General features: G+C 43.4%; 1 protein-coding gene across 1 annotated transcript; it reads left to right on the forward strand.

Moving 5' to 3' along the window:
- The first annotated feature begins 270 nt into the window (after nt 1-270).
- LOC106587076 (transcription factor E2F8) lies at nt 271-13,062 on the forward strand. Its single transcript, XM_014175011.3, has 14 exons — nt 271-843; nt 1,904-1,979; nt 2,167-2,415; nt 2,505-2,658; nt 2,904-3,209; nt 3,416-3,577; nt 3,850-3,987; nt 4,276-4,470; nt 4,558-4,645; nt 4,777-5,281; nt 5,472-5,747; nt 10,566-10,692; nt 10,892-11,244; nt 11,578-13,062. The coding sequence occupies exons 2-14, from the start codon at nt 1,911-1,913 to the stop codon at nt 11,734-11,736; spliced, it is 2,781 nt and encodes a 926-aa protein (XP_014030486.3). The 5' UTR covers nt 271-843; nt 1,904-1,910; the 3' UTR covers nt 11,737-13,062.
- The last annotated feature ends 6,253 nt before the right edge of the window (nt 13,063-19,315 follow it).

Consider the following 19,315-nt stretch of genomic DNA (forward strand, 5'->3'; position numbering starts at 1 on the left):
TATCTCCAACAAATTGAAACGGCATGTTATCGTCTGCTAGTCTGCATGTATGTATGATATGGTAACATTTTACAGAATGGCTACACCGATATGGTACTAGAAACTGTGATACTATTATATAAGTCTATTGTGGGTACTTTATATCAGAGATTGGTGGGCTCATTGTAATGGCTGGAATGGAGTTTTGGAACGGAGTCAAACATGTGGTTTCCTTATGTCTGAGGTGTTTGACTCCGTTTTAAAACGCCATTCCAGCCATTACAATGAGCCCGTCCTGCTACAGCTCCAGCCACCTTTGCTGTATATTCGTGTTTTCTTCTTCGCCAAAATCAGAGGAAAAATAAACAATGGAAAGATGTTGAAATAGACGTAGCCCAATTTAATGGTTGCCAAAATTGAATTGGCTTTATGCCACGTTTCTGGCAAGATATCCGTGCAGCGTTTAATGTAAACTCGTGGGATTAGGCGTTGTGTGAGTAGCTTTCACATTGTGATGGTTGGCTCTATCCGATGGGGGAAGTTCCTGGCGTTCTGTACGCGTGAAACTAGGCGGGACAAATGAAATGGACCTCAAATCAACGTATTTTACTCACTTGGGTATGACTACAGGGTAAAAGTCCATTTGGCTCTCCTTTTATACCTTTAGTGTGAATTAGCTTGATCGTCTGGTTCCGAAATCGCATGGGGACATTGACAACATTTCACATTTTTTCAATATATTAGGATTGTTTTGTCAGCCAATAGCAAAGCACACGTTTATCACCAATGCCTTTAGCTGCTTGACTTTGCAAGGGGATGCAAACAAGAATTTGAGAGGGGCACAAATGTAACCTGTGCTATAGGGTAAGTAACTACATATATTTGTGTTCTTCATATCTCTTTATGGGACTGTGACTGCCCGTCAGATCTCATTCAGCATCTTTAGCCAGCTAGCAACTGTACTTTACACAATTTGTTGGAGTCTAGTTAACCCGCGCCTTACTGTACGTAACTAGCTGGTCAGCTAGCTATTGCTATCCAAATTGTATGGGATCTCATGTAAATAAATGTGCATTTGTAGTTTCTAACATATTTAATACACCTCTTATGAAGTATTAAGGCGCGTATTTGTGACTTATAGTTAACAAAACATGTAGATGTTTTTGGAAGACGTAGCAATAGCTAGCGAGCCAGTTTATTAGAAAAGGTTGCAGTGGTGGCATTAACCCGCGCTCGCAATAGCTCATTAGCTGGCAAACAAACTAGTTGGGAAGCGATACAATTTGTACTGCCAGCCTTTATTAACGTGTAACAACATTTTGTGACGCCAATTTATTCATGCTGACTTGCTTTCGTGCACTATCAGCTATGTTAAGTAGCACAAATGATCCGTGTGTGTCTCATTTCAATGTTCCGGGTTGTGTCATTGGAATGTGTCTGCACATTCCGCGCCAAGATTTAAAAGAAATATTCACCTGCGCGGGACGGTCCGAATTCGATTGAGGTCATCGCCCACTTCATTCTTACTGGTTACTTGCCGCAAAATAGGCGTGTCGTTGAAGCCGTTTTGCTTGATCATTCGATGGCGTGCATGTCAGTTACCGCCAAGCATTAACTGTGATATTTTGATTAGGTTCGATTTTTAATATTAATCTAGGTAATCAACCGAGATGCACGGTATTATTTGGTAAATGTGATTGAATTAGAAGCGTAGTTGCTAGCTATATCATTAGTATGTTAACACCGAAATAAATATAATGCCGTTAAGAAATGGTAACTAAGCCTATAACGTTTTGTGAAACTTGGATTAAGTGAATCAAATACATTAATCTGCTTGCTAACGTTAACTGTTATTGAGCTAACTAGCTAGACACTGCTTTTTTGTTAGCAAATATCAGCCTTACATTCTTTGTTTTAAATTTAGTTGGAAAATGTCGAGCACTTCACCGGAGTCTCAGTATCTGAGACATACAACTCAAACCACCACCTCTAATCACAAGGTTAGTAATAGCTAGCTACTACATGTTTCTGTTGATTTTTAAATCCAAGTTACTATCTTATTGTTTATATAGTAGTTAATATGCTGTATAGGTATGTTCAAGGGCATTTGACTGACTGTTACATAACTAACTAACTGTGACATCCAGTGATCCTTAAATAATCTTTGCTATTTACTTTGTCCAACAGGGGAATGTCTTTGCAGAGCCGCAAGCACTGACAAAAACACCAAGGAAAGCATCTACCCAAGGCACTGTGCTAACAGAGATTCAATCCAACATGGGACCCCTTACGACCCCAACTAAAGGAAGGGAGACTGGGACTGGTGAGCCTTGGACACCGACCTCCAATTTGAAAATGCTGATGAGCGCTGCCAGCCCTGAGATCAGGAACAGAGAGAAATACCTGTGTATGGACTCTGAGGGAGGGGATGCCATGGTAAAATAATACACACACAAATGAGTCTGCAGCTAAGACCTTAGAAATGTATTGATTGCCTGTTTGATCTGTTTCCTATTCGCCCATAGGACCCTGAGCTTGGAGAGGAAGGGGAGAAACAGATCAGCAGAAAAGAGAAGAGTCTGGGTTTGCTCTGTCACAAGTTCCTGGCCCGCTACCCTGATTATCCCAACCCTGCCCTCAACAACAACATCAGTCTGGATGATGTTGCCACAGACCTTAGTACGTCCTGTTTTACTTCTCTCTCCACTGTCTTTATTCCTATTTCATTTTTCTCAGAATAAAGCTGGTACCCTTATATTTTCACATTTTGTTTTTTGAAGAATGCAATAAATACAGCATGTATTCCCTAAGTTTAGGCCTATATGCTGATGCTGTAAATAAGCAGTTACAAACTATAGACAGACAGTATACAAACAAGACCACTTTACTCCTGTTCGTTCAACTCATATTCTCTGTCCGAACAGATGTGGAGCGCAGACGCATCTATGACATCATGAATGTGCTGGAGAGCTTGCACATGGTCAGCCGGCTAGCCAAGAATCGCTACACGTGGCACGGCCGCGCTAACCTACAACAGACCCTGGCCAAGTTGAGGCAGGTGGGCGAGGAGCATCGCTACGGGCAACAGATGCAGCAGATCCGCCAGCGCAGCCTGGAAAAGGAGTTTGACTCGGACGGCGAGGAGAAAGAGAACGAGGAGGTGGAGGGAGGAGAACAGGGCCAGAAGGAGATGTTCTTCGTGGAGCTTCCTGGGGTGGAGTTTAAAGCAGGTGAGAGGCCAGGATTAACCTCATTTGATTAAGAGATAATACAATTGTTTGTAATATGTAGCATGCAATTGATTGACCCTGTACGGTAAGGATTTTGTAGGAAAAGGTTTTCCCTGTAGATATTTATTGTTTTAGTGGGCTGAACTGAGTGGCCATGGTCTTGGCTATGTAATAACCTTGCTATTATTCACCTGTGTTCTCTCCAGCCTCAGTGAACAGCAGGAAGGACAAGTCTCTGAGGGTGATGAGCCAGAAGTTTGTCATGTTGTTCCTGGTGTCCACACCTCGGGTGGTCAGTTTGGATGTGGCTGCCAGGATCCTCATTGGAGAGGTCCAGGTGGCTGATCAGGACAAGAGCAAGTTCAAGAGTGAGTGTTGAGCCTATAAGGGCAAAACAGTCCTTCATGCCTCTGGCACAGCCTGTGGAAGTCTGTATATAAAAGAATTACTAACTAGCAAATATGTTCTCTCAGCACATTTTTAGCTAGGATACACAAGCCTTATCATACAAGTTGAGTGTGTAGTTGGCGCAATAAGTAAGATTCTGCACACTGAGATGCTCCCTCAAGTGTGTTAAGACCTTACGGTCTTCATCTAGTGATGATGAGTAATGTTTGAATGTGTGTCTGTGTGTTTGCAGCTAAGGTTCGCAGGCTGTATGATATAGCCAACGTGCTGCGGAGCCTGAAGCTGATAGAGAAGGTCCATGTGACAGAGGAGAAAGGGAGGAAGCCAGCCTTTGAATGGACCGGCCCTGAGGACTTCCCCAATGTGAAGGGTAGGCACTCATCAGAACACACTGTCTTCCCAATAATACTTCACTTGAAGGGGTTACCATACATAATAACACTATCACAAGGCCTTTATAGGCATCACATGTCCTCGATTTCTACATGATATAGAAGTACCCTGTGCCATTGAAGCTATGCTGAACTTTTACTATACAAGTTAGTGGTTTATATGAACTTTGTAAGTCAGACACTATGTTACCATTTAACCTGTAATGGTGTCCAACCTACCTCTCCCAGTTCACCAGACGAAATCTTGTGTTTCAATTCACACATAGAGACCACTGCCACTACAGCGACTGCCAAGAGGAAACTTGAGTCTCGTACCTCCGTAGACAACTGTGCCAAAAATCTCTTCTCCTCTCTGGGGAGCAAACGCAGCTTCACCCGTCACCCCTCCCTCATCAAACTGGCCAAGAGCATCCAGGAAGACCGGCGCAAGATCAACTCAGCCCCCACCAGCCCTGTCAAGAGTAAGTCCTAGGAGATATTTAGATGGAGTATTCAGATGTTTTCACTGAGAGTTGGGTGTCTAAATTAGCTTCTGTTTTTCTTTTCAGATGATTCCTCGAGCAGTGAGTTCTTTCCCACCAAAATGGCCCAACTAGCGGCCATCTGTAAGATCCAGCTTGACCAGCAATCAAACAAGTAAGGGCTGCCTGATTCTGATTGCGCTATTGTATCCTTTATTCTTCTAAATTAACCAGAAATGTTCTACGTTTCCTTGTTAACCTCAACTCAGACTGTCAGATGTTACAGTGAGTCTTGTCTCATTCTAGGGTTGTTGACGGGACACCTAAGCCTGCGGTTACTGTGACTGAGGCACTGCCAGCTCAACAGAAAGCAGCGAAAAAGCCAGGAGCTCCCCAGCCCCCAGTATTAACACCCACAGAAGCCCGTGACAGCACTGTCCACCTCACCCCACGGGCACAGTTCACACCCCAACCTACTGGGGCAATGTCCTTCCACCCTGCTCAGTGTTCACCCCTCATCCCTATGCTGCTGCCCCAACACCAGGGAGGCGGTCCCTACGCCATCTACATGCACCCCTCCTCCTTCAGGCCACACCCCCTAACCAGGCCTCAGCCAACCAGCCTCGCTGTGCGCTCCATGACCTTCGAGGATAAGACGGGGCGGAGCCCGAGTGATGTCACAGTGCAAGGCCACTCGTCTGCTACGAACAAGCTGCCAACCAGCAGCCCCTCGGCACTAAAACGTGTGTGTTCAGAGAGAACCTCAGAGGAAAGCCCCTCCAAGGCCAAGAGGATTGACTCCAGCACCAGGGTAAGACCTGTTCTTTACATGCTACTTCTGCTTCTACGCAGCTCAGTTGTACCTACTTTGACCAGAATGTGAGGTGACTTGTCACTAGTAGAGAACTTTGGCAATGTCATACAAATAAAGAAGCCTGATAAATAGTTATAGCAACAGTCATACAAGGCTAACCCACCTCTCTTTCTCTGCTCTCCTCCAGGACACGTCTCCTAAGCTGTGTGAGATCCTCCAGGCTCGTCTAAAGGCGCGTCGCGGGGGTCTCGTCTCCAGCCGTCCCTCGCCCCGAGCCCTCCACCTGGACCCAGAGTTCGTCAACACCCCTGGGAGCTCAGTGGCCGTCGCAGCCAATCAGACACTGGAACAGAACCTGGAGACCTTCCTGGAGAAGGAGGAGAAGGTCGCGACCTCCGACAGCGAGGCAGGGCTCACGCCTGTCAGAGCTGTTCCACTGAACCCCCAACACCTACACACAGAGGTAAACACGCAACACACACATAGCTAAAATACCGATACTGGTAATAACAGAAAACACTTGGCTTTAGATGTTATGTGTGTATAGTATCTTTGGATGATGTATAGGGATGAGCATCGTTCCCTTTCAAGAATATTCGATACATGAGCTCCAATACGATACAGGAACGATACGTTTTAGTTTGAAACGATTAGAGAACGAATCGATGCGATACGATTCAATGCACAAACATTTCTTGCATAAACACATTCATATTTATAAAAAAAAAAATAAGAATACTTTTTTAAATTGTCACATACTCCGAATACAACAGGTGTAGTCTTTACTGTGAAATGCTTGCTTACGACCCAACAGTGCAAAGTTTAAAAAATAGTAACACGAGGAAAAAAATACACAAAAATGGAGCAATACAGAGAGTACTGGTACCAGATCAATGTGCAGGGGTATGAGGTAGATATTTACATGAAGGCAGGGTAAAGTGACTAGGCGTCAGGATAGATAGGAGTAAAATAAGAATGGAGTATCAGCAGAATATGAACAAGTGTTTGTATTGTCGGTGTGTGTGTTATGTACAGTATGTGAATGTGTGTGGGTTTTGTGTGAAGAGTATCAGTGCAGTGTGAGTGTGTCTATAGGCCAGTGTGTATGTATAGTCTTGTGATTGTGCATAGAGTCAGTGCAAGATAGGGTCTGTGCCGATTGATCTGGTGACCATTTAATTAACAATTTAGCAGTCTTATGGCTATTTAGTAGTCTTATGGCTATTTAGTAGTCTTATGGCCTGTTGGTCTGTGAGCCGATGCCCCGGTACCATTTGCCGGACTGTAGCAGAGTGGTAAGTCTATGGCTTGGGTGGCTGTAGTCCTCTGACACCACCTTATATAGATGTCCTGGAGCTCTGCCCCAGCCAGTGGAAGTCTAAATTAAAATCTGATGATGATGAAGCTCATGAGCTGGGCTTCTCTGAGCTGGGCTTCTCTGAGCTGGGCTTCTCTGAGCTGGGCTTCTCTGAGCTGGGCTTCTCTGAGCTGGGCTTCTGAGTGTGTGTGGTGTGTGTGTATGATGTATGTCTCTGGTGTATGTACTATGTAGGCACCTGAGCTGAGCCATAAGGGAGACTAGGCATCTACCACTCCAGTACCACTATCAGATTAGGGGGCAATGTAGCCTGTTTTTTGTTTTTTTTGTCCCCCTCACTTTGGTTCTGAAATTACCATCACCCACTAATTCACTTTTTTAACTAATTTATCAATATTTATTGTTTACAAATTAGCTATGACATAGCCAATTAATATATTTCACAACTTTAGAATATATTTCACCCCCATCTCAAAATCGCATGGTTTTGACCATTTGGGCATTTTTATGGAGTGATCTTCTCTCGCTTTGGCCATGCAGTGCGCCTCGCAAAAGTGATTGCTGTCCCCGTTATGAAATTAGCAACCTTATCCTGTGTATATATAAATACAAAAAATACCATATACACTGAGTATACAAGGGCTCCTGAGTGGCACAGCAGTCTAAGGCCTGCATCTCAGTGCTAGAGGCGTCACTACAGACCCTGGTTCGATTCCAGGCTGTATCACAACCGGCCGTGATTGGGAGTCCCATAGGGCGGCGCACAATTGGCCCAGCGTCGTCCGGGTTAGGGTTTGGCCAGGGTAGGCCGTCGTTGTAAATAAGAATATGTTCAACTGACTTACCTAGTTAAGTAAATACAAAACTTTAAGGACACCTGCTCTTTCCATGACATAGACTGATCAGATGAAAGCTATGATCCCTTATTGATATCACTTGTTAAATCCACTTCAATCAGTGTAAATGAACAGGAGGAGACAGGTTAAAGAAGGATATTGAAGCCTTGAGACATGGATTGTGTGTGCCACTCAGAGGGTGAATGAGCAAGACAAAAGATTTAAGTGCCTTCGAACGGGCTATGGTAGTTAGGTGCCAGGTGCACCGGTTTGTGTCAAGAACTGCAATGCTGCTGAGTTTTTCAAGCTCAACAGTTTCCCGTGTATATCACCCAAAGAACATCCAGCCAACTTGACACAACTGTGGGATGCATTGGAGTCAACATGGGCCAGCATCCCTGTGGAATGCTTTCAACACCTTGTAGAGTCAATGCCCTGATGAATTGAGGCTGTTCTGATGGGAAAATGGGGGAGTTGCAACTCTATTAGGAAGGTGTTCCTAATGTTTGGCATACTGATTGTTTAAAGCAAACTACCAAAACTATCGCTGATGGTGAACCTAAACAATCAAAATGAAGTCTATTGTAAGCCCCGTTCAGCAGGTATAGCCAGATGAGAGTTGTCTCTGGTAGCTTACTTTCATTCCGGTAAAACACCATTTTCAACAGCGCACACAGTTGAAGTCGGAAGGTTACATTAGAGGTGGACCGATTTAATTAGGGCCGATTTCAAGTTTTCATAAAAATCTGTAATCGGCATTTTTGGACGCAGATTATGGCCGATTACATTGCGCTCCACGAGGAGACTGCGTGGCAGGCTGACCACCTGTTACGCGAGTGCAGCAATGAGCCAAGGTAAGTTGCCGGCTAGCATTAAACTTATCTTATAAAAAACAATCTTAACATAATCCCTAGTTAACTACACATGGTTGATGATATTACTAGTTTATCTAGCTTGTCCTGCGTTGCATATAATCAATGCGGTGCCTGTTAATTTATCATCGAATCACAGCCTACTTCGCCAAACGGGTGATGATTTAACAAGCGCATTCGCAAAAAAAGCACTGTCGTTGCACCAATGTGTACCTACCCATAAACATTAATGCCTTTCTTAAAATCAATACACAAGTACATTTTTTAAAACCTGCATATTTAGTTAATATTGCCTGCTAACATGAATTTCTTTTAACGAGATAAATTGTGTCACTTCTCTTGCGTTCTGTGCAACAGAGTCAGAGTATATGCAGCAGTTTGGGCCGCCTGGCTTGTTGCGAACTGTGTGAAGACCATTTCTTCCTAACAGAGACCGTAATTCATTTGCCAGAATTTTACATAATTATGACATAACATTGAAAGTTGTGCAATGTAACAGCAATATTTAGACTTAGGGTTGCCACCTGTTCGATAAAATACGGAACCGTTCCGTATTTCACTGAAAGAATAAACATTTTGTTTTTCGAAATGATAGTCTCTGGATTTGACCATATTAATGACATAAGGCTCGTATTTCTGAGTGTTTATTATATTATAATTAAGTCTATGATTTGATATTTGATAGAGCAGTCTGACTGAGCGATGGTAGGCAGCAGCAGGCTCTTAAGCATATATTCAAATAGCACTTTCCTACGTTTGCCAGGAGCTCTTCGCTGTGCTTCAAGCATTGCGCTGTTTATGACTTCAAGCCTATCAACTCCCGAGATTAGGCTGGCAATAAATACTATAGTGTTTATAAGAACATCCAATAGTCAAAGGTATATGAAATACATATGTTCTCATGTTCTGAGCAATGTACTTAAACGTTAGCTTTTTTACATGGCACATATTGCACTTTTACTTTCTGTGTTTTTGCATTATTTAAACCAAATTGAACATGTTTCATTATTTATTTGAGACTAAATTGATTTATGTATTATATTAAGTTAAAATAAAAGTCTTCATTCAGTATTGTTGTAATTGTCATTATTACAAATATATATAAAAATTGGCCGATTAATCGGTATCGGCTTTTTTTTGGTCCCCCAATAATCGTTATCGGCGTTGAAAAATCATAATTATATAATTATGTGGATGTATTGAAGCCACATCTCAAGACATCAGTCAGGAAGTTAAAGCTTGGTCGCAAATGGGTCTTCCAAATGAACAATGACCCCAAGCATACTTCCAAAGTTGTGGCAAAATGGCTTAAGGACAACAAAGTCAAGGTATTGGAGTGGCCATCACAAAGCCCTGACCTCAATCCTATAGAACATTTGTGGGCAGAACTGAAAAAGCGTGTGCGAGCAAGGAGGCCTACAAACCTGACTCGGTTACACCAGCTCTGTCAGGAGGAATGGCCCACAAATTTCACCCAACTTATTGTGGAGCTTGTGGAAGGCTACCCGACACGTTTGACCCAAGTTAAACAATTTAAAGGCAATGCTACCAAATACTAATTGAGTGTATGTGAACTTCTGACCCACTGGGAATGTGATGAAAGAAATAAAAGCTGAAATAAATCATTCTCTCAACTATTATTCTGACATTTCACATTCTTAAAATAAAGTGCTGATCCTAACTGACCTGAGACAGGGATTTTTTACTCGGATTTAATGTCAGGAATTGTGAAAAACTGAGTTTAAATGTATTTGGCTAAAGTGTATGTAAACTTCCTTCTTCAACTGTATATCAAAAACCTAGCAAATCACATAGGTTGTCACAATCTTAATATCATGCAAGCCATTTTAGTATTTGAATGTGCCACACAGATTTGGTAGACCAACTCGCGTTGGTCAGCACGTGAAGCTGGGCACAGTGCGCAGTTTGACTAGGCTACTGATATTGCCTGGAGTTGTTCGGCACGCAAAATGACTTGTAGATCAATGACTGTCAACAGAGTTACATGCAGTTCGACACAAAAGATAGGAGGTATTTTCAGATGTTGAAAGAATGTATTAAACTTATGAACCAGTGACTCGTAACGTTTGAATCGATTTTCTGACCATTGCATGCTACATTTGGTTCTGGTCTGAGGACCAACGTACTTGTATCTTAAACATTTGAATCTGGGACCGATGCGTATCGGTGAATCGTTGCATCCATAATACTGTCTTAATGACTCTCTTTTCTCTCGGTCTGTCTCTGTGTTCCAGACTCTGATCCCCACTGGCTACCTGATCCCCATCTCCCAGCAGTCCCTCTTCAGCTACAAAGACCACAACACAGAGAGCAGCAAAGACTTCACACCCAGCTACAACATCTACCACACACCCACAGCAGGTATTCACACCTTTAACATTTATTCACAGTCAGTACACACACTAACACAAATTTGAACTATGTCTTTTCATAAAAAAAATTCTGGGGACCTTGAGTAAAGTGTACAAGCATTCGGTATCAAATGACTTAAACTCAATTAAAGTTGGAAATCTGTATCTTATGACTGTAATTAACAATGTCTTCCCTCTCTCCTTCCCAGGCTCTAGACCTCCCCCGATCCAGGAGTTCACCCCCACCAGCCTCCCCCTCCACAGGCCTCCGCCCTCCTCGCCCTTCTCTGCCCAGGGACACCGCTTCCCCAGCCCTGCCATCCTCAACTTTACCCTGCAGAACCTGGGCCTTATCCCTGGGCCTGGCTCTGTGCCTGCTTGCAGCCCTGGCACTGCCCACACCCCAGAGCACCCCAGTTCCATGCCCAGCCCCCTGCCTCCCCACCTGGGCCCGCATCAGAGGGGCGGCATGGTGTTCGTTAAGCCCATGTCCCCCGTGCCAGTCCAACACCAGATGACCAGCCCAGGCGGGCAACCACTCACGCTAATCAGTCTACAGCAGGTGAGATACATGCTTGCATACATACATCCACACAAACACTGTTACACACACACACACACACACACACACACACACACACACACACACACACACACACACACACACAAACCCTGGGTCACACATACAGCATACTTACACACACAGCCTCACACCCCAATAATCTTATCACACACACAAACAGTCAAAGGCAAACCCCTCCTCCCTAATTGCTAATGGTGTGCTGCTGGTTCAGTGCTTGGGTAAATAGCTTCACTGATTATATAAACGAGGTGTGATGTTGATTGTAAACATCTGCTAACTTCTCTGTCGTCGTCTTTCTCTCCTCCTCTTCAGATGACCACGCCCGAAGGGACGGCCCTCCCCCAGCACAGTTTCTTCCACACCCCGCTGGCTACCGTGGTAACCACCAGCCATGGACATACGGCGCCGGCAGGCACCAAAACCGTTTACATCCCTCAGCGGAAGCTGGACGTCACCAATGAGGACACCTAAAGACTATGCTGCTACATAACGTCTGTGTCTGTGTGTGTGTGTGTGTCAGCCCTTCAACATGTGTGCGTCTGTGCATGTCTGCATGGTTTTCTATGGTCTGACTGTCGTATTTTTAAGGCATACTATAGGTTGAGTGGTTTTGTGTTTTAAGGTATGTGATGTCGCCATATGATTTCATCCAAAACTGGTCCATGGGTTATTCCAGCGTTTCCCAAACTCAGTGCACGTTTTTTTTTTTTGCGCTAGTACTACACAACTGATTCCAATTATCAAAGCTTGATGATTAGTTGATTATTTGAATCAGCTGTGTAGTGCTAGGGCAAAAAACAAAACGTGCAATACCTTGGGGTCCTGAGGACCGAGTTTCGGAAGCCCTGGTTTATTCCATTTCTACAGGGGAAGACAAAGTATGTGAACGTGGTGTGGAAACTCCATACAGAAACAGCTGCGTGTCACCATCATCACAGCTAGCTCTAAATATAACTGATGGAGAACCAGCCATGGTAAATACTCTTAACCCTGGGGCTTGATACACAATATGCTGGATATTACTGTGTAATACTATAATACTACAACATACTTTTGATACTGGTGTATATGTATGGAAATATGATTAGGGATCACCAGTAGGTATTCAACTGGTGAGGGGTGCTTTCTGTGTCTGAATACTAAATAGTGAAACAGTCTTGTCTTATTTAGGTTTTAAAGGGTTGTTTGCCAAAATGTAATATGCTGGCTGAGTATTTCAACATTTCTCAACGAGAAGTTGTATTGAAGTCCCATTACATCATCAATGTGCCATAGAGAAGAACATCGACTTAACCTCAGTTCACTGGGATGACATTAATATGTGACAGCTGAACTTTAATGACTGAAATAGAAACATTTGATGGAAAAGTATTGTAGATGAACTGTTTTTATATGTGTCAAATTGGTAAGATTACAATTTTGCACATTGTACATGCTAACTGTTGCCCTTCGTAAGCTGAATTGTAATGTGATTAAAATGTAAGGGGTGAATGTATGTGATGGGATTCCTATCTTAGGCTAATCAGGTAATTGAAATCGGATCTTAATGCTTAAGGAATGGACTTTAAGCATCCTTGTATATAAAATGGTAAACTATTAATATTGTTAAACCGGTGTCTGACCTGTTCATGTATGCTTTACCGTCTCCCTCAGTTGATGAATACATGGTCGATGATATGTTGGTGTCCTATATCATTAGTCTAGAGTAGAGTATGCATATGATAAAGGTGGTTTCATATCCAACAGTAAATACAGTACATGCCTTCAATTCCAACCAATTAAAAACACAAACCCGTATAGATTTATTTAATTCTGTGTACACACCCCTTTTAAAATCATGTGCCATTCCAATTACCATCAGCTAGACACATTCATTCCCCTTGGCTACTGTCACCCAGAAGTTTCAGGAAATCTCTCTCAATCATGCTTGTGTAAGACCAGGACAAATGGTTGGTGAAAGCTCCAGGGTCCAGCTTAGGGCCAGTGGTCTCTGGCCTGTGTTGTCAGAGGTGGGGTGGGTGGCTACTGTAGGTCTTGAGTGTTTGTCAGAAGTTATTTTAGGAGGATGCTTTCATTTGAGCGTCACAATTCAACTCTGGGTAATGAGAGAGATGGCTTGTATTTAAGGACTCCCCTCTGTGGTGTTGGGGTGGTCACACTCACAGATTTGAGACTGAACTGTGAGGGGAGAGATTGATACTGATTCATCCATAGACCTGTGCAGGTATAGTAGTAAAATATGTATGATGTGAGTCATATGTTTGATATTGATACATGTGAACGCACACTGGTTGAATCAACGTTGTTTCCACATAATTTCAATGAAATTACATTGATCCAACATGGAATAGACATTGAATTGACTGAGACCGGCTCTATTTTCAGTAAAACCAATATCATATACTGGCCAGTGTCCAATCAGTGCCATATTTTTTGAATATTTGGTCCAAGGGTCCATGGATCTGACTGATGATGAAATTGATCAAGCTCTCTCTAATTAAGTTGAAATGCATGAACATGATTTAAATTCATCCAGCACGAAATTTCCATGTGAGGTAAGTGTTAGTGACCAGGCTGCTTCAAGCGGTCCAGGGTGGATACTGAAATATGTTCTTCCATGGTCCTAATGGGCTACATTCCTGGAGTCTTATCACCACATACCAGCCCTATGAGGTAACGGACTACCTCTGAAATGAATGGGTGAGAATTGAGGAGAGTCAGGACTGGCTGAGATACCTTATCGCTGCTAGAAGAACAGGCTCGACAACATCGCTGTCACTATAATATGATGGGTATCAAAGAGAAATCAAATGTAGACATTTATGGGGGGGTTTTGTAGTCTGAACCAATCCCAATGCATGCATAGCCGCGAGAATTAGGGCTGCTGAGGGTTCTGCAGCACCTCCTGTTAAATCAGTATTAAAATATAAAAAAATATATATACAGTACCAGTTAAAAGTTGACACACCTACTCATTCGAGGGTTTTTCTTTTTTTTTTAAGTATACATTGTAGAATAGTAGTGAAGACAGCAAAGCTATGACATAACACATATGGAATCATGAAAAAAAAAAGAAACGTCCCTTTTTCAGGACCCTGACTTTCAAAGATAATTCGTAAAACTCCAAATAACTTCACAGATCTTCATTGTAAAGGGTTTAAACACTGTTTCCCATGCTTGTTCAATGAACCATAAACAATTAATGAACATGCACCTGTGGAACGGTCGTTAAGACACTAACAGCTTACAGACGGTAGGCAATTAAGGTCACAGTTATGAAAACGTAGGACACTAAAGAGGCCTTTCTACTGACTGAAAAACACCAAAAGAAAGATGCCCAGGGTCCCTGCTCATCTGCGTGAATGTGCCTTAGGCATGCTGCAAGGAGGCATGAGGACTGCAGATGTGGCCAGGGCAATAAATTGCAATGTCTGTACTGTGAGAAGCCTAAGACAGCGCTACAGGGAGACAGGACGGACAGCTGATCATCCTGCCAGGGGCAGACCACGTGTAACAACACCTGTACAGGATCGGTAGATCCTAACATCACACCTGCGGGACAGGTACAGGATGGCAACAACAACTGCCCGAGTTACACCAGGAACGCACAATCCCTCCATCAATGCTTAGACTGTCCGCAATAGGCTGAGAGGGCTGGACCCAGGGCTTGTAGGCCTGTTGTAAGGCAGGTCCTCACCAGACATCACCGGCAACAACGTCGCCTATGGGCACAAACCCACCGTCGCTGGACCAGACAGGACAGGCAAAAAGTGCTCTTCACTGACGAGACACGGTTTTGTCTCACCAGGGGTGATGGTCAGATTCGCGTTTATCGTTGAAGGAATGAGCGTTACACCGAGGCCTGTACTCTGGAGCGGGATCGATTTGTAGGTGGAGGGTCTGTCATGGTCTGGGGCGGTGTGTCCCATAGGGCAGTGCACAATTGGCCCAGCGTCGTCGGGGTTAGGGGAGGGTTTGGCCGGGGGAGCTTTACTTGGCTCATCGCGCTATAGCAACTCCTTGTGGTGGGCCGGGCACCTGCAGGCTGATTTCGGTCGTCAGTTGAACGGGTGTTTCTTCCGACACATTAGTGCAGCTGGCTTCCAGGTTAAGCAGGCGGGTGTTAAGAAGGACGTATGACTCAACCTTTGCCTCTCCCGAGTCCGTTGTGGAGAAAAAGGTGGTAAAAAAGCAAAAAGGTTAAAACCACACTATTAATTTTCATAATGAGACAATGTTGGTAATGTTGGTCACAGTTAAGTTACAAAAAGGTAGGGGCGTGAATCAGAAAACCAGTCAGTATCTGGTGTGACCACCATTTGCCTCATGCGGTGTGACAGATCTCCTTCTGCATAGAGTTGATTGTGTCCTGTTGAATGTTGTCCCACTCTTCTTCAATGGCTGTGCGAAGTTTCTGGATATTGGCTGGAACCAGAACACGCTGTCATTGACGTCGGTCCAGAGCATCCCAAACATGCTCAATGGATGACATGTATGCAGGCCATGGAAGAACTGGAACATTTTCAGCTTCCAAGAATTGTGTACAGATCCTTCCGACATGGGCCTGCGCATTATCATTCTGAAACATGAGGTGATGGTAGTGGATGAATGGCACCACAATGGGTCTCAGGATCTCATCACGGTATCTCTGTGCATTCAAATTGACATAGACAAAATGCAATTGTGTTCTTTGTCCGTAGCTTATGCCTGCCCAATCCATAACCAAACTGCCACCATGGGGCACTCTGTTCACAATGTTGACAAGCTGGCTTCTGTTTACAGTTCTACAATGGCCATTGAAGATAAGCATCTTATTGCAGTTCAGAAGAATATCCCTGTCCCACCCTTTAACAGTCCAGTCAAACCATGACACTAAAAAAGTAATCCTCTACTTTTATTTGGCTTTGAGGTTGGTTGTCTGTTTTATTCTCCCTGGTCAACCAAACAACCAGCAAATCCTTCACTCCGTAGGCAAAGGTCATTATAGCCAGCCAATCAGGATAAAAAGTCATCTTAAAAACACCCTGAATCCAGCTGCCTCTTACACAGAGAACCTCTTAGCTTATGCAGATTGTATCTTAGTGGTCACTGGACCATGAGAGATCACAGCAGCAGCAAAGAGAGGGGAGAGGTGGATCCACTAAAATGTCCGTACTCCTAATGCCAGTCTCAAATAATGCGTTTCAATCTCACCTAATTACCCATGAATGGCTGGGGGCTGCCAATAGGTATATAGCACCACTGGGAGCACTAAAAGGCCTTTGTAAATATCTGCATTGGAGGTGGGATCTGCTTCTCCATCTGCTGGAAAATGGGAGAGTTTGTCCACTACAAGCCTTAGTCCTACACAGTGGTGGAAAAAGTACCTAATTGTCATACTGAGTAAAAGTAAAGATACCTTAATAGAAAAAAAGTCACCCAGTAAAATTCTACTTGAGAAAAAGTTTAAGTATTTGGTTTAATATACACTTAAGTATCAAAAGTAAATGTAATTACTAAAATATACTTAAATATCAACAGTAAAAAATAATTTCAAATTCCTTATATCAGGGCCCCTGAGTGGCGCAGTGGTCTAAGGCACTGCATCTCAGTGCTAGAGGCGTCACTAAATTAAATCAAATTTTATTGGTCACATGGTTAGCAGATGTTATTGCGAGTGTAGAGAAATGCTTGTGCTTCTAGTTCCGAAAGTGCAGCAACATCTAACATGTAATCTAACAATTACACAACTACTACCTAATACACACAAATCTAACTAAAAGAATGGAATAAGAATACATACATATAAATATATGGATGCGCAATGACAGAGAGGCATATAGGCAAGATGCAATAGATCAGCGGTCCCCGACCTTTTTTGGGCCACGGACCAGTTTAATGTCAGACAATATTTTCACGGACCGGCCTTTAAGGTGTGGCGGATAAATACACAAAATAAAATGATACGACCGGCATAAACACTGTGGTATTTTTTAAATATAATAATAAACGTGAATCCACTGTGTACTCTATGCAACTTTATTAGCAGCGTCCTTGTAACATCGCACCAACAACATAACATGAGTAACATCCTCTCTGCCCCCTAACACTCTCTGGTCGCTATGGTAACGTTTAAACATGCCTTAAAAATAAGAGACAACACAAAAACAAATATAAAGTGCAGGAAAAATACAACTCACCATAACGTTAAATCAGTGGGAGCCCTGCAACGAGACGGTCCCATCTAGGGGTAATGAGGGACAATGACACCCGAAGTGTGTTGCTTATGTCCAGTCTACTCCGTAATTTTGTTTTGGTTGCTGTCACCGCAGAAAATCCCGCTTCACACAAATAGGATGTCGGAAATGGCAACAGGGTTTTCAGTGCTGTTGTGGCGATCTCAGGGTATTCTGCCGTGACTTTAATCCAGAACACCGGCCGAGTTGTTGTCTCGAACGTACTTTTAAGGCCGCCGTAATTTGCGATCTCCAGCAGTTGATCTTCTTCTTGCATAGACATGCTGGATTCACCTGGTTTGTTGACAAATGGGTCGCGGATCCATTCCTTGGCAGTTCGTGGGTATTTTGTGGTTGGGAAGTAGCGCTCAAACTCTTTTAAAAGCAAAGACAGGTGATCGTGCACCAGCTGGGACAATGAAGGCTCGGGCTCAGTCTCTTCCAAAATCCCCGCGAATGTTTGATACATGTCAAATATACCTCTGTTCACGCGCCGTCCCCACAAATCCAACGATTCACGTGACCGAGACAAGCGTCAAGAGTGAGTCAGAGTCATAGACGGATGTAACAGAGGGAATCCGGTCATTTTTCTAAATAAAACATCGTTCAGACTCAGATAATAAATAAAACGGAAATAATGTAAGTTATATATTCTTTCTCTGCAGCCCGGTACCAAATGACCCACGGACCGATACCGGTCCGCGGCCCGGGGATTGAGGACTGCTGCAATAGATGGTTTAAAATACAGTGTATACATATGAGATGAGTGATGCAAGATATATAAACATTATTAAAGTGCCATTATTAAAGTGACTAGTGTTCCATTTATTAGTGGCCCAATGGTTACAAGTCTGTATGTTGGTAGCAGCCTCTCTGTGCTACTGATGGCTGTTAAACAGTCTGATGGGCTTGAGATAGAGGCTATTTTTCAGTCTCTCGGTCCCAGCTTTGATGCACCTGTACTGACCTCGCCTTCTGGATGGTAGCAAGCTGAACAGGCAGTGGGCTCAGGTGGTTGTCCTTGATGATCTTTTTGGCCTTCCTGTGACAACGGGTGCTGTAGGTATCGTATTTGTATTTCTTATGGATCCCCATTAGATGCTGCCAGAGCAGCAGCTACTCTTCCTGGGGTCCAGCAAAATTAAGGCAGTTTATAAAATTTTAAAACATTACAATACATTCACAACACACTGTGTTCCCTCAGGCCTACTCCACCACTACAACATATCTACAGTACTAAATCCATGTGTATGTATAGTGCGTATGTTATCACGTGTGTGCGCGCGTCTGTGCCAATGTTTGTGTTGCATCACAGTCCCTGCTGTTCCATAAGGTGTTTTTTTAAATGTAATTTTACTGCTTGCATCAGTTACTTAATGTGGAATAGAGTTCCATGTAGTTATGGCTCTATGTAGTACTGTGTGCCTCCCATAGTCTGTTATGGACTTGGGGACTGTGACGAGACCTCTTGTGGCATTTCCTGTGGGGTATGCATGGGTGTCTGAGCTGTGTGCCAGTAGTTCAGACAGACAGCTCGGTGCATTCAACATGTCAATACCTCTCATAAATAAAAGTAGTGATGAAGCCAATCTCTCCTACACTTTGAGCCAACAGAGATTGACATGCATATTATTAATATTAGCTCTCTGGGTACATCCAAGGGCCAGCCGTGCTACCCTGTTCTGAACCAATTGCAATTCCAAAGTCCTTTTTTTGTGGCACCTGACCACATGACTGAACAATAGTCAAGGTGCGACAAAACTAGGGGCTGTAGGACATGCCTTGTTGATAGTGTTGTTAAGGCAGAGCATCGCTTTATTATAGACAGACTTCTC

The sequence above is a fragment of the Salmo salar genome, chromosome 26 (assembly GCF_965601325.2).
Source record: "Salmo salar chromosome 26, fSalSal1, whole genome shotgun sequence".
Lineage (NCBI taxonomy): Eukaryota > Metazoa > Chordata > Actinopteri > Salmoniformes > Salmonidae > Salmo > Salmo salar.

Excerpts from the sequence above, each read along its gene's own strand:
- LOC106587076 (XM_014175011.3), top strand. The coding sequence starts at position 1,911 with ATGTCGAGCACTTCACCGGAGTCTCAGTATCTGAGACATACAACTCAA. Across the intron at positions 2,659-2,903 it reads TGATGTTGCCACAGACCTTA|ATGTGGAGCGCAGACGCATC; the intron begins GTACGTCCTGTT and ends CTGTCCGAACAG. Across the intron at positions 11,245-11,577 it reads CGCTAATCAGTCTACAGCAG|ATGACCACGCCCGAAGGGAC; the intron begins GTGAGATACATG and ends CCTCCTCTTCAG.